This window comes from Plenodomus lingam (assembly GCF_022343315.1).
Source record: "Plenodomus lingam strain CAN1 chromosome Unknown contig_19, whole genome shotgun sequence".
Lineage (NCBI taxonomy): Eukaryota > Fungi > Ascomycota > Dothideomycetes > Pleosporales > Leptosphaeriaceae > Plenodomus > Plenodomus lingam.
The window spans coordinates 664,673-691,823 of record NW_027093936.1 but is presented as its reverse complement, the minus strand read 5'-3'; the positions used below and the strand labels follow the sequence as shown (position 1 = coordinate 691,823).

Here is a 27,151-nt window from a genome sequence, read left to right as displayed (position 1 = left end):
ATACTATATAGTAGCTAGGATCCCTATCTAGATATTACCTAAGCTAGTATAGCACCTACTAACGTAAAAAGTTTTAGCGCGTTATTGTATAATAGTCCTAGCCTACTTAGTAGCTTTTGTCCCTATATTTACTAGAGCGCCCCTCCTAACTAGCTATAATTTAGAGTTTTAACTAGCAGAGAAGTAAGTAATAATAGCAACGCCTTATCGCGCGTTAATAGATAATACTACGCTGTGCATCTTAGTTAGAAATAATACCTATAAGGATATTACTATATAATAGCAAGCACTTATAGGGAAATACTTAGCGCTTAACTATAACGTATACCTCTAAATTTATACTAACTACGCTGCTACTATAGCTTTTCCCTCTAAGCTAGAGGAGGATAAAGAAACCACGCTCGCAAACGGCGTAAGGATACACAGCAACACAGACTCTATAACTATCTAGAATCTAGCTAATATTTACCTTAGATTTCCTAAGCTTTTCTCTAACTATAGTACTACTATAGCTATCCCTAAGGAATATTATATAAGGATACTACTTATTCCTAGATAGGAAAATATAAAGCTAAATATACGCCTATTTAATCTAACGCCTAAGGAAAAGGAGATAGTTAATGCTATATTTAATAAACTATATAAAGATAATAAAATATCTTAGGCTATAAAGGGTACCTACTTTAGCTACCTAGTGTTTATAGCCTAGAAGAATGTTATAGATAAGGATAGTAATATTACACGCAAGGGTTAGCTAGTTATAGACCTGCGCAGTTTAAATATAGCGTGCCTTAAGGATTCCTACCTGCTGCGCTAACAAGCTAATATTATCTAGGATATAAAGGGTTCCTTGTATATTAGCGTTATTAATAGAGTCTTATTTTTCTATTAATAGCTTATTATAGAGGAGGAGAGATATAAGCTTACTATTAATAGCTATTATAGATAGGAATATCTACACGTTACTATTATAGGATATATTAATAGTATATAATATATCTAGAGATAAATAGAGAATATTATAAGGGATATACCTTTTATTTAAGTATATGTAGATAACTTTATAATATTTTTACTAGACCTTATAGTATATAAGGACTATCTGCTATAGCTCTTTATAAGGCTAGATAAGCTTTATTTCTTACTTAACCTAAAGAAGTGTTTCTTAGGATACCCCTCTACTACACTACTTAGCTAGAAGGTAGACGCTTTTAGCATAGCTACTATAGATAAGCGCATAGTAGTAATTTAGAACACGCAGTTCCCTTTAACTGCGTTGCGCCTAGAAACCTATATTAGCGTAGTAGGATACTTACGCAATAAGATTCTATATTTTGCGTAGCTTTTAGCGCTGTTGTAAGACCTTAAAACTACCCTACTATAATATGCCCTAGGTAACAAGCGTAGGTAGAAGCTTTTTAGCTTAAAAATAGATATTGCGCTAGATAACACGCTGCTTACAGCGTTTAATATAATATAGTAGATACTATATTAGAATATAAAACTATATTACTATAACCCTATAAGGCTATTATTTATTAAGGCGGACGTATTAAAAGAATAGGGTTTTAGGATTTTTATCTACCACGTAATTAGCGATCTAGACCCTATTTTAGAACTAGTTTAACTACTACTAGGTTTTAAAGGTATAGAAAATAGCCTAATAGTATAGCTAAAGCGCGTTAAAGATTTTCCTAATAGATCTATATAACCTATCCTCTTTATATCTAAATAGTTATTAGTAGCTAAGAGAAACTATTTCCCTATAGAGTTAGAGATATCTACTATAGTTTAGGTAGTATAGAAACTGTGCTATATAATTACGGCCTCCTATAAGATATATATTTTTATAGACTATAGTGCTATTACTACTATTTTACGCTAGAGAATACTTAACTTAATATTAACTAAAAAGATAAATATAAGGCTTATCTACTACGCGCAGTACTTATAGTAGTTTGTAAATCTAGAGGTATTATATAGACTAGGCTAAACACATTTTGTGCCTAACTACCTAAGCTAACTCTAGGGAATTATAACTACTAAAGATTTAAGTACTAGCGTTTTAGATAATCTTGCACACTAGTACTCTTTCTCTATAGGTAGTTTTTTAGCAAAGCTAGAGCACTACAAATTTGTGTATAATAAGCCTATAAATTGCTAGAAGGTAGAAATATAATATAGCAACTATCTAAAGGGTAACCTAGTAGCTTTAGTAGATATTAAACTATAGTAACTACTAGATAAACGCGCATAGGTGCCTCTAGTGTAGCTATAACCCTTAAAGTAGACTAGCCTAGACGTAGGTAATTATACCTACGTGTTCCACGCTATACTTATAGCAATAAACAATAACTTTAAGTCTAGGCTATAGGCGGCGTATAGCTAGAAGCTATACTAGTAGAGGATTATTGCTATGCTATCCTAGCCTACTAATATAGAGCTAGAGCTATAGGAAGCTAGCATATAGACTACTAGACAGCTCTATAGTATAAACTTTATCCTTTATAACTACCTCTTATACTTTATAGATTAAATTAATAATATAGAAAAGCTTTATATTCTAGATACTCTATAGAAGGAGGTTTTTAAAATAGCGCATAACTAGCACCTATATTAAGGATATTACTAGACCTATAAGAGAATTTAATCTAGCATGTTTATCTACTAGCTAGCGCAAAACCTAAAGAAATATATTAAGTACTACCCCTTATGCTTAGAAAACTAGATAGAGCAACACTAGCTATACGGCGCATTAGAGCCTATATAGGCACTAGAATACCCTTTCTACACAATTATAATAGACCTTATTACTAGACTCCCTACTAGTAGTAATAGGCAGGATATATTAATAATAGTAATATATAAACGCACTAAGCAAGTGCTCCTTATAGCTAGTATAATAGACTAGTTAGTAGTAGAATAGGGCGCTACTCTTATTAAAGCGCTTATCTTATATAAATAGGGTTTACCTAAGGCACTAATCTCTAATTAAGATAAACGCTTCCTAAATAAACTATAGCGCGTAATATTCTAGGTAACTAGAATTAAATTCCTTATATTAATAGCCTAGCATCTATAGATAGATAGGCAATCTAAGCGTATAAACTAGATAGTAGAGATTACGCTATAATACTACTATACTATAAACCTAGATAAAGATTAGGAGATAGCGCTTCTATATATATAATTTTCGCTAAATATAGTAGTAAGCGTAGCTATAGGAGTATTGCTAAACTAGCAACTAATAGGTTTTAACCCCTAGGACACTTTATCTGCGCTAGCAGACTTGCCTAAAATAGACTTCTAAGCCTTGCGCTAGTAATACTAGGATATAGCTACTAAGGTATTAGCCTTTGTAGTAGTTAATATAAAGTTCTATTATAACTAAAAATATAAACTGCTAGATCTAAGGAAAGGGGACTAGGTTATGCTATAACTCTACTATAGTTACTAAGTCTAGGGTTATCTTAACTAGAAACTTAACGTCTAACGTTTATCCCTAATCTGCGTTATTAGAAAGGTAGGCAAGAACGTGTATAAGCTAGAGCTACTAGAGCATATACGTATATATAATATAGTATTAGTATCCTAATTAGAACCCTTACTAAAGGGTGTAGACCTATTTAGGCGCGTTTTTAAAACGCGCTAGGGACTAGTTAAAGTAGTAGATAAGGAGAACCCTTTATATAAGATTAAGCGGCTATTATCTAGGCAAATTAATAAGCACTTAGGACACTATAAATACCTAGTCTAATAGAAGGGATAAGGTAATATGCATAATATTTAGTATAATAAGTCTAATCTATTAGGAGCTAGGGAGCTTATATAGGAGTATAATAACTTATACCTAGAAATACTAGAGGAAGTAGAAATTAGGATAAAACTTTAAAGGCTAAAATAATCCTAGGAAGCAACGTAATAACGCTAGTTAAACGCGCTAAGTAGCCTATATAGTAAGCTAGTAGAGGAGGCTAATACTACTACGCTGTAGACTAAGTAACTAATTTTGCAGATACAGTAGGAGCCTAACGCACCTAGGCTAGAATACTACGTCCTACCTAAGCCTACTAACCTAAGTAAACACAGACGCTCTAGCTAGCCTACACGTATACCTACTTATTTTCTATAATAGGGAGCTACCTATCTAAACTATTTACTATATCCTAGGCAATAGTACTAGTATAATATAACGCGCGATAGATTATATAGTAACGTAACTAATAATTTAGGAGGATATAATATATATCCTACTAACCCCTATACCTTTACTTATACTAATTTTCTCTCTTACCTTTACGCTTTTATCTATATTACTCCTACTATAGCTTATTTTTACACTATTTATATTAGATATAATACTATATTTACCCTATACCTTAATTTATTTCTCTAGGATAGACTACACTCTATATCTCTATCTTTAGTATAGCTAACAAATTTTGCCCTATAATAGGCAGGCCTACTAAGCTATAGACTAATAGCGTAGGTAACGCTAGTAATGCTATAGCTACTAAGGAGCGCAAGCTAGTCCTAACGTAGAGCCCCTTTAGGAAGCCTAGATCTAAAGATTAAGTAAAGAGTGTAGTAGGAGACATGCGTAATAAAAAGTATATTAAGCTATATAAGTAGTACCTAGCTATAAGGGATAAATTAGCCTAGCTAGATAAGGTATATAAGGAGATTAAAGCTACTACAAGCTACTAATTAAATTAGATTAAGATATTTAAAGAGCTATATACTACGCAAGATAATACTATTACGCGCCTAGAATAGTAAGCAGCGTATCTATAAACTGCGCAGATAGATAATAAATCCTAGATAGCAGATCTAAAGTAGTAGCTAACTAGCTTAGTAAGGGCTACTATAAGCCTACCCCTAGCGCTGCAACACTCCTATAACGCGGTAGTAGAAGTAGTGCGCCTAGCTACTTAGGGAGTTAAAGTATTTATAGCTGCTACTATTTTCCTCCTACTAAGGATAGCGCCTTAGACCTAACTAATTAGCAAAGACAGTAGAGTCTATTATAGTTGCCTAATAGGAAAGTATTAGGATAAGGAAGTCTAGCAATTCCTAGGAGAACTAAGAAACAAGTTAGTTAAGGCTATATTAACTACTAGGAATAGGCTTAAGGAACCTATAAAAATTACTAAAATACTAGAAGAATAGATCTAGGAGGCTACCTCTAGCGTATTAAGTAATATATAGACGCTAATAGATTAGCTAATATATTTCTTAATAGTACTACGCAATTGCTAGGAGGATTAGAGTAAAAGTAATACTTATAACCCGCCTTAAACACATATAGCCCTAGCACTGCCTATAGAGGGTATATCCCTACTAGCCTCTAGCCTGCTCCTATTAAGAGTGTACTAAATTTTCTTGCTACTATTATATTTACGCGACGCCCTTACCCCTAATAGGTATATAGGTAAGCCTAAAGATATTACCTATATAGCACCTAAAGCACACCTACTTCTAGTAGATAGTAGAAATTACGCTTAAATACTAATATCTAGTTTACTATTATTAGACACGCGCCTATCTATTTTTTTGTTACTATTATAGTTATAGGATACCTAGGAGCCTTAGGGCTAGCATATAGATAAGATAGCTAATAGCGCAGCTAAAAAAATAAACAAAAATACAACACGTAGGCTAAGGGGCGTTATTACGTAAATAGGAGCTAAGGGTATATTATACTATAGATATAAGGCTAACCTACACTATATACTAGGCGCTACCCTTAATAATATCTACTAAAGCTACGTAACCCTACTTGCTAGAGTAGCCTATAAAATATATAATATTATTATAATAGAGCACGCTCTTTCCCTTAATAAAGCTACGTAGGGTATAGTAGCTAGGTACTATAAAATAAAACACGCTATAGGTAGAAGGCCTAGTTTTAGTAGAATATAGAGCTTATACCTAGATTATAATAAATCTACTAGTCTATAGGACCTAGATTACTACCTACTACCTAGAATATTAATTATACACCTTAATACTAACTACTTAGTTAACAAAGAGGGGCTATTTTATAATATAAACTTTCTCCTACTTAAGATCTTTAATAGTGCACGTCTTAGTATTAGAATAAACGTATTAATAATAAGAGGTAATATAATAGTATAGGCACCTAGGAAATAATATTAGTGTATCCTCCTACCTATCCTACTAGCCTTAGATATAGAGATAACTAAGGCTAGGGCCTAAAGCAACTAGCTTATATAGAACGTCTATAATATAGGTATCTAGATAAACTTAAAAAATAAGCTAGTAATAACACTAAACCTAATAAAGCAAGTCTACTACGCGCCTCCTTACTATAAGGCAAAGTAGATAGAGGTAAAAGACCCTTACTAGGATATTGCAAGGGCGGGGTGTTTCTAATCTACTTGCCTAGTTAAGGTCTATAATATAGGAATAGATAACCCTAACACCCTATAGGTTACTATAATAAATATATTATACTATCTACTAGTATATAGTATACTAGAAACTATGTTCTACCTATACTCTATATAGCTAATAAAGGTAGACATTAATAAATAGATGTAGATAGGGACCTTAGAAGGACTAGCTATAGATATTAGTTTGCTAGTGCAAAAGCTAAGGAGGGGATAAACAAAGCCTACTACACTATCTTTAACTAGTGTAATAATTACTATAGGCGCGTTATAAGCTACTACTATAATAGTAAAAAAGAGGGTATTTACCCCTATAACACTACCTAGCGTAATAATTACTATAGGCGCGCTATAAGCTACTACTAATATAATAGTTATTATAAAAGGCGCGCTATAGGTAGCTACTATAATAATAGCTATAAGCACGCTATAAGCTACTACTATAATAATAAAGAGAAGGGTATCTACCCCTATAATACTATACGCTAAAAAATTAAAGACTACGTAATAGTTTTTCCTAGATTAGAGAAACTACCTACTAGATCTAATAGTTAAATTATACAAAGTATTAGACTAGATAATTAGTAAGGAATTTAAAGTTAATAGTTTCTACCTAGTACGCTAAATAAATAAGATATATTAGAGGGGCATAAAATAGATACTATACTATAACTACACTAAACTAGGGCAATAGGAACTAGGTAAGATAGATTTAGTTATAGATACTAACTTAGATTAGATAGTGCTACTAGTAGGTTATAAGTTCCTAGTAGTGTTCCTTAAATATAAAGTATTATAGCTTAAACTAAGAATAATCTACTAAGTAGAAAATATAAATAATATACTAACTAATATTAAATAGCTAGACCTATCCTCTAAAAGTAAATAATTAGCGCAACAATCTAATAGAATATATAGGTAGAGTGATTTTCTTTAGGTCTCCTTTTCTCCTTTATCTCTCTATTTTTTTATAAGGGGTGGAACTAATATAGTTGCACTTTCGCGAGTCGCGAGTCGCGCTAACCTAGCAGAGGGTCAGCGCTGCCCTAAGTGGCGCCAGCTGCTAGGGCTGGCGCAGCCCCCTATATATACCCATCATGAGGATAGATAGCAGGGGTAGACAATACACGATTGATGCACTACCATCTATATGTGCCCAGTGCCCCGTCTGACCTCATCCATATCAAATGTGGCTCGAGAGGCTCCAAAGCCTCAGCGCATGCGCCCTGTCGCACCAATAATGCAGTATAATCAGTTACAATGGATGGCTCTTTGCAAGCATAACATCAGTCGTGTACTTGTTATATTCCAAACGAACTGTCTTCACTCGAGGTGTCCCGGTGGCCCCTGCTTGCCCATTAAGCCTTTGTGCCTTAGCGCGTAGTTGACGCGTTTGTCCACCGCTTTCGCGTTTCCCCCTCCATTAATTGTTTGCCTCGTCCACATTCACATCGCTTGCACCCACTCCTTGTATATTCACTTGCAGCATTCACTGTACTCTGATCATTCTGCCCAGCCGCAAAAAGTAAGACTTCCCACCCTCAGTCTTTACTTGGACTTGTTACTGACATGTTACAGTGCTCGAGGCACGCCTGGATCAAGCTCAACTTCTCAAAAAGGTACCGCGACGCTTAGGAGAGCTGCCACCGCCCTGCTGATTACAAAAAAAGGTTGTCGATGCAATCAAAGACCTTGTTCAAGACTGCAACTTCGACTGCAATGATTCAGGTATCGCGCTACAGGCAATGGACAATTCTCATGTCGCTCTCGTGTCCATGCTGCTACGGTCCGAAGCCTTTGCTCCCTTCCGCTGCGACCGAAACATTGCTCTCGGCATCAATCTCAGCTCGCTCACAAAAGTCCTTCGCGCGGCACAGAATGAGGACATGCTCACAATCAAGGCCGAGGATGCGCCTGATGTCGTCAACCTAGTCTTCGAGAACAAGACGAGCGACAGGATCAGCGAGTACGACATCAAGTTGATGGATATCGATCAAGAACACTTGGGCATTCCAGAGACAGAGTACGCCGCAACCATAACCATGCCCGCACCAGAGTTCCAGCGCATCTGCAGGGATCTGAGCGCTCTGTCGGAGTCAGGTAAGCCAAGAACTATAGGCAACGAGGCTTGATCGGCAACTGCTAATAGGAGATAGTGGCCATTGAGTGCACAAAGGATGGAGTTAAATTTGCTTGTCAAGGTGACATCGGCTCCGGCTCTGTTCAGCTCAGGCAGAACAGCAGCTTAGACAAGCCAAGCGAGGCTATCGAGATTGACCTGACTGAGCCTGTGTCTCTGACCTTCTCTCTAAAGTACCTGACCAACTTCTGCAAAGCAAGTGGCTTGTCAGAAACAGTCAAGCTGTGCTTGTCTAGCGAAGTGCCTCTCCTCGTAGAATACGGCCTCACAAGCAACAGCTACCTGAGATTCTACCTCGCGCCCAAGGTAAGTCATTCGTAGTCTTTTCTGCATACTGATACTGACGTGCATATAGATTGGCGATGAAGAATGATGGAATACAAAGTAGCTCTGTTTGACAAGCATTATAATAAGCATTTAAGTGGAGGAACGTATGGAACTCGTGGCGCAATGTCTTTGGTATAGCTACAGTGCAGCCCATGCTCGCAGGTCGTTTCGGCGTGTCTCGCCAACTCGACACGCGATCCGCAACTGTTCCGCGCCCTCGGCTCAGTAGGATAGTACAAGCCCCACCAACGTTTTCACGCCTTCGCGCGGGACATCAGTTAAGGCATCAACAATATACCTTCACACTTCAAACGTGTCTTATTCTTCTTTAGTCCAAGACTAGTTAAACACTTGCTTTGACCAATATGACCCTGGATGCGCCTGTACCAGATACGCGGGTCCTGGCGATTGCCAGCCATGTAAGACTCACAGGCACATGATGAAGCAATAGCGACTGACCGTATATAGGTCGTTTATGGGTGAGTGCATTCAGACACTGTTCGTCTCTCGCTAACTTGTACTGAGCTATGTCGGTAACAAGATGGCTACCTTTGTGATGCAAGCCATGGGCTGTGACGTGTCTGCGATCAATACTGTGAATTACAGTGAGTTTTTCCAGAACGACGATAGACTTGCAGGAACGGGTTTTAACATTATACAGGCAATCATACTGCGTACAAACAGGTTAAAGGCACAAAAACATCAGCTGGCGAGATGCTCGAGCTCTACGAAGGCCTGCAACAATCGAATCTCGCCAACTTCGATGTATTGTTAACGGGATACATGCCTAGCGCTGAAGCAGTCCAAGCCATAGGGAAGATTGGTAGGGACATCAAGTTCAACGCTGGTACAAAGCCAGGAAGCTTCTTCTGGGGTATGATGGAGTTGTCTGTTATGGGCTTGAGCTGATGTTCGTTCTTTAGTACTTGATCCAGTCATGGGAGACAATGGTAAATTATACATCCCAGTAGACGAGGTCCCGGAATATAAGGCGTTGCTGCGTGAAGCGGACCTCATTTTGCCAAACCAGTTCGAAGCCGAGTAAGTGGACTGTTTGCATGGCGTGATGAGGAAAGTACTGATTTGACACAAAGACTACTATCTGATACACCCATCACTGATCTCAAATCTCTTGCTACTGCTATTGAAGTACTGCACAAGACCTATCAGGTCCCACACGTCATCATCACCTCCCTCCGTCTAACACGCGACAACCACACCATCTCTCCCCGTGTGCCAACTAGACCAAGTTCAAAGGCCGGAACAGGCACACACACCCCTTCCGAGTCGCAACCCTTGACCGCAGCCACCTCCCACCCCTCGACATGGGCAACATGCAACCCATCTTCCAACCCACAAGCACCAGTCCAAGAACAGGACGTCGAAACCCTCACCATCATCGGCTCCACCGCAACATCAGACCACAAAGCCCGCCTCTTCCGCATCGACACCCCCCAACTCCCCCTCTTCTTCTCAGGCACAGGTGACATGTTCGCCGCCCTCACCATCCCCCGCCTCATCGAAGCCGTACGCGCCGGCTCGACCCCAGACTCGGACCTCCACGCCACACCCAGCTGGCGCTCCCCCGACGCCGTGCCCGCGACCGAGTTGCCGCTTGCCAAGGCCTGCCAGAAGGTGCTCGCGTCGATGCAGGCTGTGCTTACCAAGACGGCGGATGCGTGTCGTGATAAGATGGAGGTGTTTGAGATGAGGATGGGCAAGGTGGGGGCTGGGTTGGGCGGGGATGCGGAGATGGAGAAGAGGAGGCATTTGGCGCTTACGCAGGCGAGTGAGGTGCAGGTGGTAAGGCATGTTGGGGAATTGCTGGAGCCGCGGGGGTTGGAGAGGTTTACGCCGAGGGCTGTGTGAGGTGTGTGAGGTGTGTGCGGCGATGGGTGGTCTGGGGGGGAAATGAGGGGGTCATGCAGGATTTGATTTCAATGTTGTCATGGCATAGGCTATGCGATGGGGGTTGGCAGCATAGGAGGTCTAGAGTGTCTTGCTTTTTTCTACCAATGTTCTCACTCTTGTGATGTACAAGTGCCCACATCTCCATGTCACACAATGCTCTCCTCCAACCCAATGCCATAGTCTCCCCCAAACTCTCCACAATCTATCCCCTCAAGCCGCCTCCACACCCCCAAACCCACCCGTACTCCCAAACCCCCCCGCGCCCCTCACACTCTCCTCCAACTTGTCCACCACCACCACCTTGGGCATCACAATCCGCTCGACAATCAACTGCGCAATGCGATCGCCCACCTTGACCTCGAAGTCGTCGTCGGACAGGTTGGCGAGGATGACGCCGACGGGGCCGCGGTAGTCTGCGTCGATGACGCCGGCGAGGGTGTCGATGCCGTGTTTGTGGGCGAGACCGGAGCGTGGGGCGATTCTGCCGTCTGTTGGGGGGGGGTTTTTGTGTTAGTTGGGGTGAGCATGGGGGATGGAGGTATGTGTGACGCGTGAGGAGTGGATGGGAGCGTGAGGAGTGGATGGGAGCGTGAGGAGTGGATGGGGGCGTGAGGAGTGGATGGGAGCGTGATTGTGGTCTCTCTCGGTGTTCAAGACAAATCAACATGGAAAATCAGAAAATAAAACACGTACAAGTCCCAACCGGCACACTAAGACTAATATCCGTCGGCACCAACGCCCTTGCCCGCGCAGGAATCCTCATCTCCCGCGCACTATACAGATCATGTCCTGCCGCAAACGCACTCCCCTTGGTCGGCGCCCGGGCCTTGTCGCTCAGCAGCAGCACCTGCAACTGCTGTTCCGCCGCGGTCTGTCCCGTGGCCATCATGGTCTTTGCAGCAGGAGTACTGGTGGTAGCGGTAGTGCTCAGACTGCTGTTGGCGAGTGGGGTCGGTGTAGCGCAGCCAGAGTCTGTGCCGCGTGGGAGGGAGGCGGCGGGGGCAAAGGGAGTCGGGTCGATTACTTTTGTGCGTTTGGGGAGTGGGGAGTTGGGGAGGGAGGGGGGGTCGTGGGTGGGTGCGGGTGTGTGGGCGATTTCTTCGGACATGAAATGGGGGGGGGGGGTTTCTTTGTTTTGAACACGGTGCGAGGGTGAGGGGAGTGTTTTGTTTTTTTGTGGTTGTGTGGTTTGGGTGGGTTGAGGATTCGTGGGCGGTGTGGAGTGATGACGCGTTTGGGGAGACGCGTCGCGGGGTGATGTGATTGGTTGGGAGTGGGCACGACGCGTGAAAGGGCGTGACGAACGTCAGCTTGGGATGGTTGGCCAGTGACGGGTGATTTCTTTGAATGGCGCGCTTGTCAGCATCGGGATTGTTCTCTGACGATGAGGCTATCCCCCCATGTTTTTTACTGTATGGTCACGTAGGTAGAGATGGAGTGTTGACGGGTCAACGTCTGATACTCTCTTGCAACAGGGTTGGGCATGAACAAGCATGCCATGCAGACAAGCATTTTGGCTTGATTGGTTGGCAGCCGGCTTGTCTACTGATCGTCCTCGGGGGGCAAACACCAACCTCAGCCGTGAAACTATGATGAGGATACTCACAGCTACTCACGAATACCCACATGTCTGTTGTGCTCGCAAGGCTAGAGTAACACGCTTCCATTGTCCCTTTCTCGCCGATGGAGAAAATCCAGACAAGCAGTCTGAAACTGGGTGAGGCGACCAGTGGTTAACATTCAGATGCTTACCATGCAGTCATGCCCAGATCCGACTCCCCAACTGCGTGCCCCGCGTGAACAGGGCGGATGCAGTCGAGCGGAGAGGTTTCCGCATCTTGAATGCGACACCTCGATCCATCATCCATACCGATGCTGAGCAAGCAGTCGGTAGGTAGCCAGGTAGAGTAAGGACGAAATTGCCTCACAAAGCGCGTCCTGCGTCCCCGTAGGTAACCACGGACTGACCATCTCACCCAAGCCCGATACGAGCTAAAGGCTAGGGCTAGTCCAAGTGCGCTGCAAGAATTCTCCCGGGAGTTTGTCCAAGCGGATTGCAGCAGTAGAGTACTACCGGCACCCTGCTAGGAGTAGGTACTGGCTAGTCGAGAGCACATGCTACTACTACTCCTCTACTACTGTACTCTACTACCAGGCCGCCTCCACCAACGCATCAACCAACCGCTCTCGGCGGTCGAGAACGCCGCTTCCCTGCCTACGCACTAGCTAGACTACGCCAGACCAGAGTCCACACACGCTCAGCAGACAAGCGTGCGACGGAGAGCTTGTTGAGCCTCCGGGGCGAGACAAGGGAACTAATGCACCCCGCCGCCCCACCCTTCTCTCGTTTCTGCCTCTCTCTTTGCCCTCTGCCTTTCATGGCCAGAAGCAAAATCTGCTGGCACTACGATATCGTCCGTCCGTCAACCCTACCCGGGGCCTCTGTTGACTCCCCCGTCGGCGTCCAGATCCATTGGGAAGCACGGCATCAGCCGATTGCCCCGTCTGTAGTGCGGCCTGTGTCCATCTTCGAGAAAGAATGCTTTTCTTCTCTACGCCCTGGGTGATGGATACTGTCCATGGGCTAGGTGTGTGTGTGTGTGTGTGTGTGTGTGTGTGTATTTGCGGTGCGGCGAGGTCAAATGCGGCGAGGTTCAATCCAATTCCCACTGGCTTTGTCAACCCGTGAACGAATGGAGCACACGCTGGCGCAGTCCTCGGCCGATCACCTGACGGCTACCTACCACACTGGCCCCAGCGCCCGCAAGCTCGAGCTGTAGCTCTTTGTCCAAGCTGCCATGTGCTCAATCGCCTTTTGCCCTGGCCACTTGTCGCCTCCCCCGTTGTTGCTTGCAGCTGACAGCCCCCGTGGCCTCCAAGATGAGGTCGGTGATACGGCAGACGTACGAATCTGGATGGGGCATACCATGTACCGGTAGGCCTTGGCTCGCAGTCCTACTCTGCCAACCTATGAGAGTGACTACAAGGTGCCACCTTCTCGCCTCGCCATGCTCTTCTTACGCCGCCTGCCTGCTCTTCTTACGCCGCCTGCCTGCTCTTCTTACGCCGCCTGCCTGCTCTTCTTACGCCGCCTGCCTGCTCTTCTTACGCCGCCTGCCTGCATGCTCCTCAAGACGCGCATGCGTCAACGGGGGAGGGGCGAGCAGCACCCATGCATCTCACCTTTCGGAAGCCAGATCAACTGTGGATCTCGTGGCGGTTCGTTCGATGATGATTTGATCACCAAGTGAGATTAGCGGTGGTTCGGTGGCCGACAACACCTGGACCGGCATAGCTTGAGGCGGTAGAGTGTAGAGTCTCTGGCAAGTCATGCACACCATCAACGGATCTACTCCGGGGGCTGCTCTTGCCATCCAATCATCCCATTGGCGGCACATCCAGCCTCTACTTTCTAGCCTAGAGGCTGACCATGGGGGGGGGGGGGGGAAGGGGGGGACGCCCCAGGATCGTGCAAAACAAGAGGCTCGACAGTACTTAAGCATGCCCTGTCCGCCCCAGCGGTCAACACCTGTCTTCATCCGAGCAAAAGATCACCTCTCCTCCCTAGACCCAGGAGTCGTTTCTCTCTTCTCTTTCCACTCTACGTCACTCGTGGACGGACTGTCATCATGGGTCTCATGTTGAACAAGCCCGAGGGCGTGGCTGGCTCCATCGTGCCGGCCATCATCGTCGGACTGTTTGTCGCCTTTGGTGGTGTCCTCTTCGGGTAGGTTGTTTTACTTTGCTGCCCTCCCCGAGTTTGGATGAGCGTCTAGCTGACCCCGCGCCCAACAGTTATGATACCGGTACGATTAGCGGTATCTTGGGAATGAAGCACTGGAAGGAGCTCTTCAGCACGGGATACCGCAACGCTGATGGCGAACCCGACGTCGACGCTTCGCAGACTTCCTTGATCGTTTCCATCCTGTCTGCCGGCACTTTCTTCGGTGCTCTGACTGCTGCTCCGGTCGCTGATTTCCTCGGTCGCCGTCTCGGTCTCGTCGTCACCAATGTCGTCTTCTGCCTGGGTGTCATTCTACAGACCATTGCCACTGACATTCCCCTCTTCGTTGCCGGTCGTTTCTTCGCTGGGTACGGTGTCGGTATGATCAGTGCCACCATCCCTCTGTACCAATCCGAGACTGCGCCCAAATGGATTCGCGGTGCCATTGTTGGTTGCTACCAACTGGCCATCACCATCGGCCTGCTTTTGGCTGCCATTGTGAACAACTCGACCAAGGATCGCAATGACACCGGCTCCTACCGCATTCCCATTGCCGTTCAATTTGCCTGGGCCATCATCCTCTTCGTCGGCTGTATTTGGCTCCCCGAGACTCCTCGTTGGTACATCAAGAAGGGCCGCCCGGAAAAGGCCGCCAAGTCTCTCTCCATATTGCGAAGGCTCGATGTCGACCACCCGGCTCTTGTCGAGGAATTGTCCGAGATCACGGCCAACCACGAGTATGAATTGTCGCTGGGCAAGGCCACGTACATTGACTGCTTCCGTGGCAACCTTGGAAAGCGTCTGGCGACTGGTTGTCTTCTTCAAGCTCTCCAGCAGCTTACGGGTGTCAACTTCATCTTCTACTACGGAACTTCCTTCTTCCAGAACTCTGGAATCAGCAACGCCTTCGTCATCACCATGATTACGTCCTGCGTCAACGTCGCCTCGACCTTTCCTGGTCTCTATCTCGTTGAGAAATGGGGTCGCCGCAACCTTTTGCTCTTTGGAGCCGTCGGTATGGCTGTTTGCCAGTTCATCGTCGCTATTACGGGTACCGTTGCTGGCATTGACAATCTGTCTGCCCAAAAGGCTTTGATCGCCGTAAGTCTTGTATTATCACCGACTCTCGACACGTTTTACTGACCCATTTCCATAGTTTGTATGCATCTACATCTTCTTCTTCGCCTGCTCCTGGGGCCCCGTCGCCTGGGTCGTCACTGGCGAAATCTTCCCACTCAAAGTGCGCGCCAAGTCCCTTTCCATGACCACGGCATCCAACTGGCTCCTCAACTTCGCCATTGGCTACGCAACCCCCTACATGGTCAACGACGGGCCTGGCAATGCCAACATGGGCGCCAAAGTCTTCTTCGTCTGGGGCGGTTGCTGCTTCGCCTGCATCGCTTTTGTCTGGCTCATGATCTACGAGACCAAAGGCCTCTCCCTCGAGCAGGTCGACGAGCTCTACGGCAAGGTCTCAAAGGCCTGGAAATCCCCCGGCTTCGTGCCTTCGGTTTCCTTCCAAGATGTCCAGGACATTCGCGGGGATACTCGCCGCATGAGCCTGACGGATATCGAACAGGAGGCTACTCGCAAGAGGAGCGCCCAATATAACGAGAGTTACGAAAAGCCTGTGGCCACGGTTTGAAAATGGCCAGTCGCGCTGGTTTCGCAACGCGAGCAAAGGCCGCGATGTAATGTAGTCCGGTTTGCAGGTTCCCCTGCTGAAATCAATTTTGTATATGCATCCCGCATACCACAATACGCTCTCTGTAGACCTCGCCTGTGAATACTAAAATACAAAAATGTAAAATCAAAGCAATGATGATGATGATTTTAAACACACACTCAAATACCCATACACACACATGCGCACACGTATCGCAAACCTCCCCTCCCCCCCCCTCCCCGCACTCGCCGTCACACTCAAGCTCCCCCGCCAAGCACGCTACCCCAGGTTTGCCCCTCCCTTGGTTTCCCTCCCTGGTCTTTGGGCACCATGATCTGGCACTAAGACGCGCTAGCGTTATCAATGCCGTCATTGGGTCTGTGCGTTTGCTTGGGGGTGGGGTCGGATTTGATTGGCTGAGATGGGTTTGGTGAGTTGGAAAAGGGAAGAGGGAAGAGAGAAGAGTGGGTAATGGTTGAGATCAATCTGTTACGCGCGCCTCGTTGGTTCAACTATGGATGTATGTACTCTACTGATTGCATGTACATGTATATAGGCCTGTTTGTAAATGGTTGCCATTGTTTCTTACTTTATTCGATTTATTGCTTCTTCGTTTGGTTATGTTGGAAGTAGTCTTGTTTCTTTGTTCAAGATTGGACATTGTTTGTTTGGTAGATTACTCACAAGTTGAGTGCTCTTACTCGTTATGTGGGCATGCAGTCGTCGCCCTGACAAAATGATACATTGGTAGTCACCATCACTCGCAAACCCAAACAACTCAAAATATTCATTCGCGCTGTAACGCTACTAGTACAACACAATTCCCGAAGAGAAAAACAAACAGAGCGCCATACCTACAAGCCCCCAACACACCCAAACATGTCCCTACCTTGATAGAAGAAAAAAAAACTAAAAAGGATTGTTCCAAACCGGCCTATTATTCGTCCAGTCATTGTTCAACGCATCAATCTTCTGAATCAATCCCTTCAAAATATCCGCGTCCGGTGTCCCCCGATTCGCCGCATCTCGTTGCGCAGGCGTCGTATACCCATCCACCAGCTTGGCCAGGTACTTCTCCACGAGCGTATAGCTCGTGGTAATAGCCTGTGCATTCTGCGTCCGCATATACGTGTTCCACTTGGCCTGCAAGCCCAGACTAGCCCACGTGACCTGCTGGTTGCCTATGGTCTTTGTGATGCGCGGGAGATGTATAGTCTCGAGCTCGTTTAGCATATTGCCGACGCGATCCTTTTGGGCGATCAAGCGCGCCCGGATGGTCGGGTCGATGTGGTAGCGGATTGCGGCGATGCTGTCTTTGACGTATTTGAAGGCCTTGGTGCCGTCGCCGGTGTAGGTGTCTAGGGTGTCGGCATTGCGGGCCACGGAGACGCCCCAGAAGCCTTCTTTGAGGTTGTTGACTTCGGCGTCGAGCAGCACCAGTTCGTTGCCCCACGCGTTTTCGTGGCTGGGGAAGACGGCGCCGACCCAGTTGATGGCGTCCTTGGAGATGCCGTTGATGGTGACTCGGTCGGCGACCTTGGCGGCGAACCAGAAACTCTTGATGCATTTGCACATGTTGATGTTTGTCTGGATATTGTAGCATTTGACATTTTGCGACCCTCTGGCGATTGTGTTGAAGAAGTTCTTGACCATTTGGAATTCGAGAATGTGCTCGGTGGCGAACTTGGTCGTGTCCGTGGGTGTGGCGATTTGGCCGAATCCAAAGTCGAGGCAGTCGTTATAGTTGCTGTAGCCATAGGTAAGTGTGTTTGGAAGTACCTGGTTGACGTGAAAGTTAGCGACATGAGCAATGTAGACCTTTGGGCCTCGCACGGGTCTCAATGCCCTCGAAGCCCCATGAATGTTACTTACACCAAGAATTGTACCAGAGGTATGGAAGTTTGAGCTCCGAATACTCATCTTGCCACCGTCTTTGTCGCAAAAGTCTTGGTCCTTGTGGTCGACTGATCGGGCCTCGAAGTGGTGCAAAGTCCTATCGCCAGTCGCACGCTTGGACAATGAGTCACTTCCGACCACATGAGAGAGCTCACTGCATGCAGTGCCCGTGTTATCAGCACTGCCCTCGGGGCTTGGGCACAGCAGATCCTGCAGCGGAATGTGGAATGGTGGACCCCACGGCGTGACGCGTTTACCAAGTCGATGGGAGAATGTTTCGTTATCAGAAGTGCCCGAGTACCCATTCACGTCGTATAACGGATGCCTACTACCAATCGATTGGAGGCTACGCTTGGTCGGCTGCCCTGTTCGAAGGTCGGGACAAGAGCCACCCTCGGGAAGACCGACCTCACCAGAGCCCGGAAGATCCCAGGTTTTCTTACCCCATCCGAATGCTGAAGGGGTATCCACTTGTGCGTACAACTTGGCACCGACATAAAAGCCATATGTCCACGGGCATGATGCTTCAGTGCTCTTGCCAGCTCCCACCTCCATGCGGACATAGCCATCAGCAACAACACCTGCCGTCGCCGCCCCGACCTTCCAGCTGTCATCAAAGCGAATTCCAAACTCGGCGATGGCCTTGAGATGGGCTTCGGCTTTACCTGAAGCCAAAACCGAAGCATAGAATTGAGGTTCCAGCAAACCATTCTTGTCACCAGTTTCTCCAGAATCCAGCTCCTTATTGGCCTTTGGCTCATATTCTGTAGAAGCGGCGGGATACGTTTGGCGGACGTCCCAGTCTGCAAGATCGATTTTCGTCTCGATTTCTGCGGAGAGTGTGAGGCCGGCGTTGAATTCGCCGACGACGCGGACAGATGGACCAATGGTGACGATGCCAGGGACGCGGAAGGTTGCGCCTGGGAAAGGCAGTGTAAGAATTGTCTTCTCCCCGGACTCGTATGAGACTTTAATCATGGCCTCGAGGGTAAAGACAGCAGTGATTTTACCATTGTTGCTAAAGGTGAGGTACGACTGGCTCAGATCAAGAGAGCCGCCTGGATTGTCGAAATTGAGCTTGGTGATGAGCGTGAAGCCAAAACTGGTGGAGATTTCGACATCTGTCAGTGCCTGTACGAGAACATGGGCCTCGAACTTTGCCGGTCCTGTCCCACAGGTGACTTCATCGTCGATGATCTTGGCAATGAATTGCTCTTTGACGTCGTGAGTGAATTCCTTCTCAATCTTCGGGCTGACCAAGTTTGTCAACCAAGCTAGGACATCGGATCCAAACCATCGCTTGTGAAGCTCTTCACGGCTGAGTGCACCTCCGTGATAATCGTCTCGCCATTCTTCCTCAAGCCATCTCTTGTGGTTGCCGCCAAAGTCAGACAAGGAGCGTTTGGCCTTGCGCTTTGTGCTCGCAGCCGCGACAACATTATCCCAGTAGTCGTTCTTGTTCGAAAAGTCTATCCGCATTTGCGTGTCTCCAACATCGCGAGGGACGCGCCTGAAATTGTAGTCAAAGGTCAAATCATACACCTTTGGCATGTGTGATGCTCGCTTCCGTAGATGATGCGGAATCGTCTGGTTCACAGCAGGTGTCATGGCCTTGGCCACTGCATAGCGACCGGCTCCGCAACCAGCTGGCATCTCAAGGATGGTACCTGGCACACCGTGTCCGAGTCCAATCTTGTGGCAATTACTATCTTCTGACACATCTGTGCAGAACATCTGGATGGTTTGCTCCTCTTCGCTTGATCCGCCTTCGCAGTTGTATAGCTCCCAATGAGAGCCATCACGTTTGTCAAGGGAGTGTTGAAGCTCTTCAGGAGATGCCAGTACGACGAACTGGAATGCGGCATTGGAAGGATCTTCGTCGGTCCTGTCACTTTGGCCGCCAAAGGTATCGTCCACGTTGAGTTCGAAGTCCGTGTCTACATCGTCACCGGTTGGAGGATCCTTGAACAGTCTGTCCAGTGGAACTGGGAGGAATAGCTCTTTACCGTCTGTGGGGTCACAGCAGTAGACTCGCGTTCTTTCCACGCGCGGAAAACAGGATTGACCGAAACCATATGGACTGTCGGTGAGCTGCACTTGTTTCCCAACTGGACAATGGTTATCAAAGCAAGATCCGGGCTCTCCATACCATCGACAATTCTTCCAATTCTTTGCGTCCTTTTTCGGACAGCAGTACCGCTTTTGAAGGTCAACGTCAACTGCATCCAGCCATTTCACCAGAGCGGTGTCGAATAAAGACATGGCATCTGCAATATCGGCGACTGTGCTCATAAAAGTGCCAGAAAAGGTCATTGTCGCGTCGTCGTTGTTACAATCTTTGCCCACGCCTGCCCAGTAGCAGTCGTGGCCCTTGGCAGCAGGAGACTCGCAGCAGTATGCTTTGTTACCATCTTCACAATACTTTCCATCGCCCCATTTGTTCATCTGTAAGAGTACCTCGTTATCGTGGCAATGGCCATTGCAGGTTGCTGCTTCGCCCCGCCAATGACATTTGTCAGGATCCGGTGCACTAGAAACAGGGCAACACAGCTGGCTGTCCTTTTCTTTGGAGTGGCGTGTCACTGGTTTCGCACCACCGCAGGGTTGCTGTTCGATCTTGAAGAACCCGGCTTTGCAAGAGCCGCCGCAGTCGGTAACGTAACAATCCGGTACAGTGGCATCATCCCAAAAAGAAGCATCATCTGCGGTCTGCGCTAATGCCTTGATGGAGTTTGGTGACACGACGGCGTTGAGCGCTTCCAAGTCGTCTGTATCTTGATCGATCGCCCAAATGAGAAGGCCGCCGAGGCCGAGCTTGTTTGCAAATTCAATCTTGGCTTTGAAAGTCTCCTTATCATCATAGGATACCCATTGATCTTGGTTCCAGGTGATGTACTTTACTTGAGCATCCTTGTCTACAGATTGGAATACGAAGTCAGTGGAACAGCCACTTTGGAGGATAGTACAGTGGCTACTTACCGTAATAGGGCTTGATCTTGTGTTGTTTGATGATTTGCTGAATCTCCTTATAAGTCAGAGTACCCGAGTTAGCGGAACAAGGACCTGGAGATGCTCCACCCTTGAAACTGCAGCCAGGCTTGTAGCATGAAGGGTCTGATAATTGGAAGCTTCGCCCATAGAACCCCAGTCCAAGATGAAGCTTCTCCGGCTTGATGTTGTTGCGCCAGAATAGATCAAAGGCTAGCTTGATTTCTGTCAAATTCGAATGCCCGTATATGTTGTTGCCAATTGGATTGGTTGCATCCCAAACCTAGAGAATCAAATCAACGCTTGCTCAATAGTATAAAAGTGGTTGCGACTAGGACCTGAGTTGGTGGTGGGATTCTGGCTTCACTTACTCCGTGCAGATCATAGCTCATGACGTTGACGAAATCGACGTAGTCCACGGCCTTCAGATCAAAATGTCTTAGATACCAGAAACTGGTAGGTACGGTAAAGGAGACCACATAATGCATAAGCTGCTTATCATTCTCCTCGTTGAGCTCTTTCAAAAAGGTGACGAAGTTCTTGCCGTCTTCGGGTTTTCCGCCCCGATCGGTCGCACCCGGATATTCCCAGTCGAAGTCCACGCCATCAAAAGCATACTGCCTCATGAATGCAAATAGCTTTTTGATGAACAAGGCGCGGTTAGCAGCAGTGCTTACCATGTCACTAAAGACTGGCTGAGTTGCGGTACCATTGTCGTTGAAGGTCCAGCCTCCAAGCGCAATGACGGCTTTCAGACCAGGATTTGACTTCTTAACGTCGGTAAACTTTGAGAACAGATCAGGATCGAGGTCATCCATCGGAACAAGGTCAAAAGTGCCGGGGGAAATGTATCCAAAGGAAAAGAACAAGTGAGTGAGGGCGCCTGTAGGAATGTCCTTGAAGTCCTGTAGAACGCGTAAGCATGTTGCGTTGTTTTTTGTGGCTGGAGTTACTCACCATTCCTTGACATTTTCTGTCATGGGCCCAGGCTTCATAGTATCCGATGACTTTCTTTTGAACATCACCACCTGAGCCGCCAGAGCCTGGCTGTTCGCAGTTGCTCTGACATCCGGGATCTTCTTCTGTACCTTTGTCGCAGAACTCATCGGTCATACCGCAAAATCTATGGAATATAAGCAGGTTTCCCCTGATTTTGTTTTGAATACGTACCCGAATTTTGAACAACAAACATTCAGTGGGCACTTTGCACCAGGGACCTTGGAATCTCTTCCACATTCTGCTTTGGCGTCGCAGTTTGACCAGCAAACCTCGTTGGGGCTTTGTCCATTGGTACCGCAGTATTTCTCACCATAATTACAATAGCCAGTCGCTTTGGGACAACAAGCTCCGTTCTTGCAAGGTTTAGACTCGGAGCATGAGAAGTCTTCTTCGGCTCTTGGCTGCAGAGCCCTCGGGGCGATATGAGGACAGACAGGCGCACGTGCTTCATGTTTGGGTTTTGCAGAATAGTCAAATGGACTAAATATAGGTGAGTTTCCGAGAATTTAGACTCTAAGGATTGGTGTACATACGAGGTGGGATTGACGCAAGTTGGTGGTCCATGAGACCTTTTGTGAAAGCGCGCATGCGATTGATGTGCTGTAGCATTGAAAGAGAAAATGTAAAGAAAAATGAGCCACAGTGTGAACGTAGACGTCGACTGAGCCATCTTGAAGTCGAATTCCAGAGTGCAATGCAGGAATGGCTGCGAAGAACGGCTGGAAAAGAGAGAACTTAGAGAATAATGGTCGGAACTATCCTACCAATTTTACCTATCACTTACATAGATCAGTATCAAGACTTCAATCTAGACTTGCCCTTTGACATACTGGACGCCTGAATGTAAGTGGATTATAGTGGTGGCAAACTCTAGCCGTCAAATTTGCGTACCTACATATGGGGCTATGTTCACCGGACTTAGATCCATATCTGTCCAGGTGATTATTCGGCAGGATTTTTGACCATACGGCAGAACCATGATGTCCCATGTTAATTTGCTCTTGGCCGCATTGGCATCTCGGAGATCGTCTGCCAAGAGATACAAAGTTTTTTGTCGACTGCTACGTTCATAGATATAAGGTATGTCAATATCATCGTATAATAAGGAAGATCTACGACCGCTAAAAGACAATTCCAGGCAGATGAGAGTGATCAATGTCGTGACCAGAGTGACCCTCCGAGATCCTTTTCTTTGCAGTCTACCTGTATGCTGAGGTCTGCAACTTGGAAACTCCCAGGAATTTACATCATCGATAAGTTCGCCCCGTTCTTTAGGAGATACCGATAACCACTTGCTGATCTTAGGATGGGTCCCTCAGGGGTAGATATCTAATGAACCTGCACTAGTAAGACCAGACCTGTTCCCTGTACCGGTAAAGGCCATCAGAGCGATGGAGTTGCGATATACTCTTGCGCTAACCGCGAATAATATGCCGTCTTGATAATCCTTCAGGAGAAGTACAATAAACTGTCACAAATATGGTATACAGCTCGTTGGTCTTGCCAAGCTTCAGGGTCCAAGCTTGGCATGAGGCGTCCCGTCAGGCGGGCCGCATCAAGATCCATCTCTACCTTTGCCCCACATCATTACTGGCCTTGACGCTTATGGTTTGTCGCTGAACCTCTTACGGCCCCTAGAGGTTACTGATTAATTACGAAAATTTCTTCCACCAAGCTAAACGTCCAATTTGACTACTGAGATAGCATCAAGGGTGCTCCCGTCCCTGGTTCCTAGCGCTGACCGAGTGTGTTCCGTCGCTGTATTCGACCTACACACACCGACGCCAGGCCACCGATATATGCAGGTACATTATCCGGACCGAACAGTATCTTCAGGCCCTGCATAAAAGTCAGATGATGCATGATCAGGATATATTCCTGCCCTATCATGCAACTACACTACCTTCCGCGTCTTGGCGCAGAATGCATCTGAATATCCCGCATCATTTTTCTTAGTTGCCGAATCTCTTCTAATGTCCATTTTTTGTTATCATAGATGACTTTATGAATGGAAAATCCAGAATTCACCTGGGAATTTATTCTTATCAAAATCCAAAATGTTCTTACGGCTTTTGCCACTCCTTTGGTGTCTCCCATCGACAAGTGCTATTCCATTTTTCAATAACCAAACTATCCCATCCAACTTGACTACCAACTGTGCAACGGCCCTTTTGACAGACGTCAATCAATGCCCTCCAACTGTTGCTAGCTTTGCTAGTGGATATTACTATCCACCCTCGGTGCTTGAAGAAGCATGCACAAGCGCCTGCGTTACAGCACTTCAACGATATGAGGACGATGTGACAAAAGCTTGCGCCGGGCAAACATGGAGCGCATATGACGAGGTAGATGATGCGTCACTGGCGCTGATTCCGAATGTCATGCGTTTCAACCATGATCTCGTTTGCCTGAAGGACGCAGACCGGTGGTGTAATGTAGTCGCAGCAGCTGCTGCGGTACAAGCAGATCCTGGGCGTGAGTGGCATGCATATCAACATTGAATATGTATTGACTAGCACAGAAAGCCCAATAGGTTGGGACAATGCTCCACCAAGTGGCGTGGAGCCCTCTGGACCTTGCGATTTATGTTTCATTAAGAACCTGCAAAAGCAGGCCGGCTCCCCATACTATGACGGGCCGCAGATTCGGGAGAGCTCTATATACGAGTCCAAAACATCGAGTTGCAGTGTGACAGATTATCCACTAACTATTTCCACGCTGCCTTTCTCCCAGTAAGTAGACCTGTACTCGGCGAAGGCGTTACTCATACCTCGTAGACCTCCAGTCATCAGCTCGACTCCAACACCATCGCCCTGCAGTGGCAAAGAATACCAGATTCAATCGGGCGACGACTGCTACAAGATATCTAAGTCTCAGGGAATAGGAACCGCATGGCTCCTGTCAGATAATTCTCTCACCGCTTATTGCGCCAATTTCCCTCAGAATGGTGCACTGTGCATCAAAAACACATGTCAAATGTACACAGTGCAGCCGGCCGACACCTGCGAAGTCATGGCCATGTCACACAATATCACCATCGCGCAATTGAAGGCATGGAACCCGGTGAGTACAGGATGTATCGATCTCCTTAACAAGCAGCTATTCTGACATAATCAGATCATAAACGCTGGTTGCCACAACCTATACAAGATGAACGGAACGTCCATATGCGTTTCCAACCCAGGCGTGGCATATGTAACTCCACCTGCAATGCCTCCTCTAGCCCCAAGTACTGCTGTCAGCGCAGCGCCTGTCCCTACTAATGCAAAGGATGAATCGAATCGCCAGTGTGGGCAGTGGTACAACGTCGAGGGCGGTGACTATTGCAATCTCGTAACGTTGAAGTACTCGATATCACTGTCAGATTTTGTGTTTCTGAACCCGTCCATCAATGAGAATTGTACCAACCTTTTACTGGATATCAGCTATTGTGTAGCACCAGTAGGCGACAGTGAGTAGGACACAAATCAGAATCTTCGAGTTTGCGGCTGACAAAGCAGTCAATACCTACTCTGGACGACCAGGATATCATACTCCTGGACCTACGGGATTGCCCTGTACGTGGATCACCCTAAAAAATCTATGTGCAATATACACTGACTTCGTACCCCAACCTGTAGTCACCAAAGTTACTTTTACCAGTACCAAGCCTGCCACGACAACACCAACATCTACACAAATGGCTTTTGCAGAAGATACACGAGATGACTGTTATCAATATTTTGAAGCATCACAGATGGAGACTGATATATCAGGAACTAGTTTTCGCCACCAGTGTGACCTTGCAGCGGCCGTTTACGGCGTAGAATTGTCAGAACTACTAACTTGGAACCCCAAATTGGGCAACGATACTGAAGCTGCCAGCTGTAGCTTCAAGCCTGGGGTTCGCTATTGTGGTAGATTCTACTTTGAATTGCCACCACCTCCGTCTGAAGTAGGGCCATCGCTCGAATTCCCGATCAGGGTAAGTTGAGTTTGGCACTTTGATCAGGCATTTTCTGACCTAAGGAATCAGGAAGGATATGATACGAATTGTACTGAGTTTAGCGACGTACCTAACGACTTCACATGGTTAGTAGCTCACGGTGAACCCCTAAAAAGACCTATTACTGACTGAATATTTGCTAGCGATGATGTTTTAATTGTGTTCGAGCTGACTTTGGCTCAATTCTTCAAGATGAATCCAGCTGTAGGCTCGACCTGTGCAAATCTTTGGACAGGTAAGGCGTTATTTGCTACTTTTATTGAGTGCGTATACTCACCCGAGAACAGAAATGGCATACTGCATCAGATCACCCAACGCCCCAGCCCCTGTTACGAGCAGCAAACCGACCACAGTTATTACACCTAGCAGTACATCTGCTCTGGGGCCTTCAGCACCAACGCACAGCGGGCAGCCGTCGAACTGTGTTCGATGGCATATAGTTGTGGACGGCGATAATTGTTCGAATCTTGCCGACAAATACTTCATAACCCTAGCGCAGTTTTTTGCCTGGAATCCGGCTGTCTCGAAAGATTGTCTCGGTAACTTCTGGTTGGGATCAGCGTACTGTATAGGGACTTCGGACTCAATCACTGTGAGCAGATCAGCTGCTCCGCCGTCACCAACTCCCACTGCTTTCGTGATACCATCGCCAAATCAGCCCAATAATGCGGTCGACAATTGTAATAAGGTTGCACAGGCGCAGGAAGGGGATTGGTGCTCGGTAAGTTAATGCATATGACGTTGGCTCACTTTCAAGACTGATGTTGGGAATAGTTATTTGCTGAGCGAAACGGGATATCCTCTACGCAATTGTATGCGTGGAACGCTGCTTTAGATAACGGCAATGGGTGTGGTACTTCGTTTTGGAAGGATTATTGGTACTGTGTTGGTGTAGCCACGTAATGTTTTGGGGGGAAATGCATTTGTTTGCATTTTACCTACTATCGGGGTACCTAGCACTAGCGTCTTTTCTGGACATTGCCCCTTGATATATCTATCCTTCACCAGCTGGTCAAGACGCTTATGTAAACCCCTGCTAGCGCCTCGGCAGTCATCAGCACATAAGTGGCGGCGTTCCCGCAATATCAATTTACTCGCATTC

The 27,151-nt window shown here is 46.4% G+C and overlaps 11 protein-coding genes across 11 annotated transcripts; 8 read left to right on the top strand and 3 right to left on the bottom strand.

The window, feature by feature from the left end:
• Positions 1-7,653: 7,653 nt before the first annotated feature.
• PCN1 (DNA polymerase delta processivity factor) lies at positions 7,654-8,926 on the top strand (the record flags this gene model as incomplete). Its single annotated transcript, XM_066096256.1, has 6 exons — positions 7,654-7,702; positions 7,930-7,938; positions 7,992-8,032; positions 8,084-8,513; positions 8,570-8,859; positions 8,909-8,926. The coding sequence occupies 6 exons, from the start codon at positions 7,654-7,656 to the stop codon at positions 8,924-8,926; spliced, it is 837 nt and encodes a 278-aa protein (XP_065953574.1).
• Positions 8,927-9,245: 319 nt separating this feature from the next.
• IAQ61_004221 (uncharacterized protein) lies at positions 9,246-10,749 on the top strand (the record flags this gene model as incomplete). Its single annotated transcript, XM_066096255.1, has 6 exons — positions 9,246-9,299; positions 9,349-9,359; positions 9,406-9,485; positions 9,542-9,754; positions 9,804-9,921; positions 9,975-10,749. The coding sequence occupies 6 exons, from the start codon at positions 9,246-9,248 to the stop codon at positions 10,747-10,749; spliced, it is 1,251 nt and encodes a 416-aa protein (XP_065953573.1).
• A 252-nt stretch (positions 10,750-11,001) lies between these two features.
• IAQ61_004220 (uncharacterized protein) lies at positions 11,002-11,941 on the bottom strand (the record flags this gene model as incomplete). The annotated part of the gene is made up of 2 exons (XM_066096254.1): positions 11,485-11,941; positions 11,002-11,279 (listed from the first exon to the last, which is right to left on the bottom strand). Exons 1-2 carry the CDS (start codon positions 11,897-11,899, stop codon positions 11,002-11,004), a joined length of 693 nt encoding a protein of 230 aa, XP_065953572.1. The 5' UTR covers positions 11,900-11,941.
• A 2,029-nt stretch (positions 11,942-13,970) lies between these two features.
• On the bottom strand, positions 13,971-14,330 carry IAQ61_004219 (uncharacterized protein; the record flags this gene model as incomplete). The annotated part of the gene is made up of 2 exons (XM_066096253.1): positions 13,971-14,208; positions 14,287-14,330. The coding sequence occupies 2 exons, from the start codon at positions 14,328-14,330 to the stop codon at positions 13,971-13,973; spliced, it is 282 nt and encodes a 93-aa protein (XP_065953571.1).
• A 90-nt stretch (positions 14,331-14,420) lies between these two features.
• On the top strand, positions 14,421-16,160 carry IAQ61_004218 (uncharacterized protein; the record flags this gene model as incomplete). Its single annotated transcript, XM_066096252.1, has 3 exons — positions 14,421-14,518; positions 14,587-15,616; positions 15,672-16,160. The coding sequence occupies 3 exons, from the start codon at positions 14,421-14,423 to the stop codon at positions 16,158-16,160; spliced, it is 1,617 nt and encodes a 538-aa protein (XP_065953570.1).
• Positions 16,161-16,801: 641 nt separating this feature from the next.
• IAQ61_004217 (uncharacterized protein) lies at positions 16,802-18,086 on the top strand (the record flags this gene model as incomplete). Its single annotated transcript, XM_066096251.1, has 2 exons — positions 16,802-16,810; positions 17,544-18,086. 2 exons carry the CDS (start codon positions 16,802-16,804, stop codon positions 18,084-18,086), a joined length of 552 nt encoding a protein of 183 aa, XP_065953569.1.
• A 211-nt stretch (positions 18,087-18,297) lies between these two features.
• On the top strand, positions 18,298-19,355 carry IAQ61_004216 (uncharacterized protein; the record flags this gene model as incomplete). Its single annotated transcript, XM_066096250.1, has 2 exons — positions 18,298-18,554; positions 19,076-19,355. The coding sequence occupies 2 exons, from the start codon at positions 18,298-18,300 to the stop codon at positions 19,353-19,355; spliced, it is 537 nt and encodes a 178-aa protein (XP_065953568.1).
• Positions 19,356-19,865: 510 nt separating this feature from the next.
• Positions 19,866-20,075, top strand: IAQ61_004215 (uncharacterized protein; the record flags this gene model as incomplete). Its single annotated transcript, XM_066096249.1, has 1 exon — positions 19,866-20,075. The coding sequence occupies one exon, from the start codon at positions 19,866-19,868 to the stop codon at positions 20,073-20,075; it is 210 nt and encodes a 69-aa protein (XP_065953567.1).
• Positions 20,076-22,257: 2,182 nt separating this feature from the next.
• IAQ61_004214 (uncharacterized protein) lies at positions 22,258-22,734 on the bottom strand (the record flags this gene model as incomplete). Its single annotated transcript, XM_066096248.1, has 1 exon — positions 22,258-22,734. The coding sequence occupies one exon, from the start codon at positions 22,732-22,734 to the stop codon at positions 22,258-22,260; it is 477 nt and encodes a 158-aa protein (XP_065953566.1).
• A 1,387-nt stretch (positions 22,735-24,121) lies between these two features.
• Positions 24,122-25,172, top strand: IAQ61_004213 (uncharacterized protein; the record flags this gene model as incomplete). The annotated part of the gene is made up of 2 exons (XM_066096247.1): positions 24,122-24,494; positions 24,850-25,172. 2 exons carry the CDS (start codon positions 24,122-24,124, stop codon positions 25,170-25,172), a joined length of 696 nt encoding a protein of 231 aa, XP_065953565.1.
• A 42-nt stretch (positions 25,173-25,214) lies between these two features.
• IAQ61_004212 (uncharacterized protein) lies at positions 25,215-26,779 on the top strand (the record flags this gene model as incomplete). Its single annotated transcript, XM_066096246.1, has 3 exons — positions 25,215-25,464; positions 25,562-25,998; positions 26,285-26,779. The coding sequence occupies 3 exons, from the start codon at positions 25,215-25,217 to the stop codon at positions 26,777-26,779; spliced, it is 1,182 nt and encodes a 393-aa protein (XP_065953564.1).
• Between the last annotated feature and the right edge of the window lie 372 nt (positions 26,780-27,151).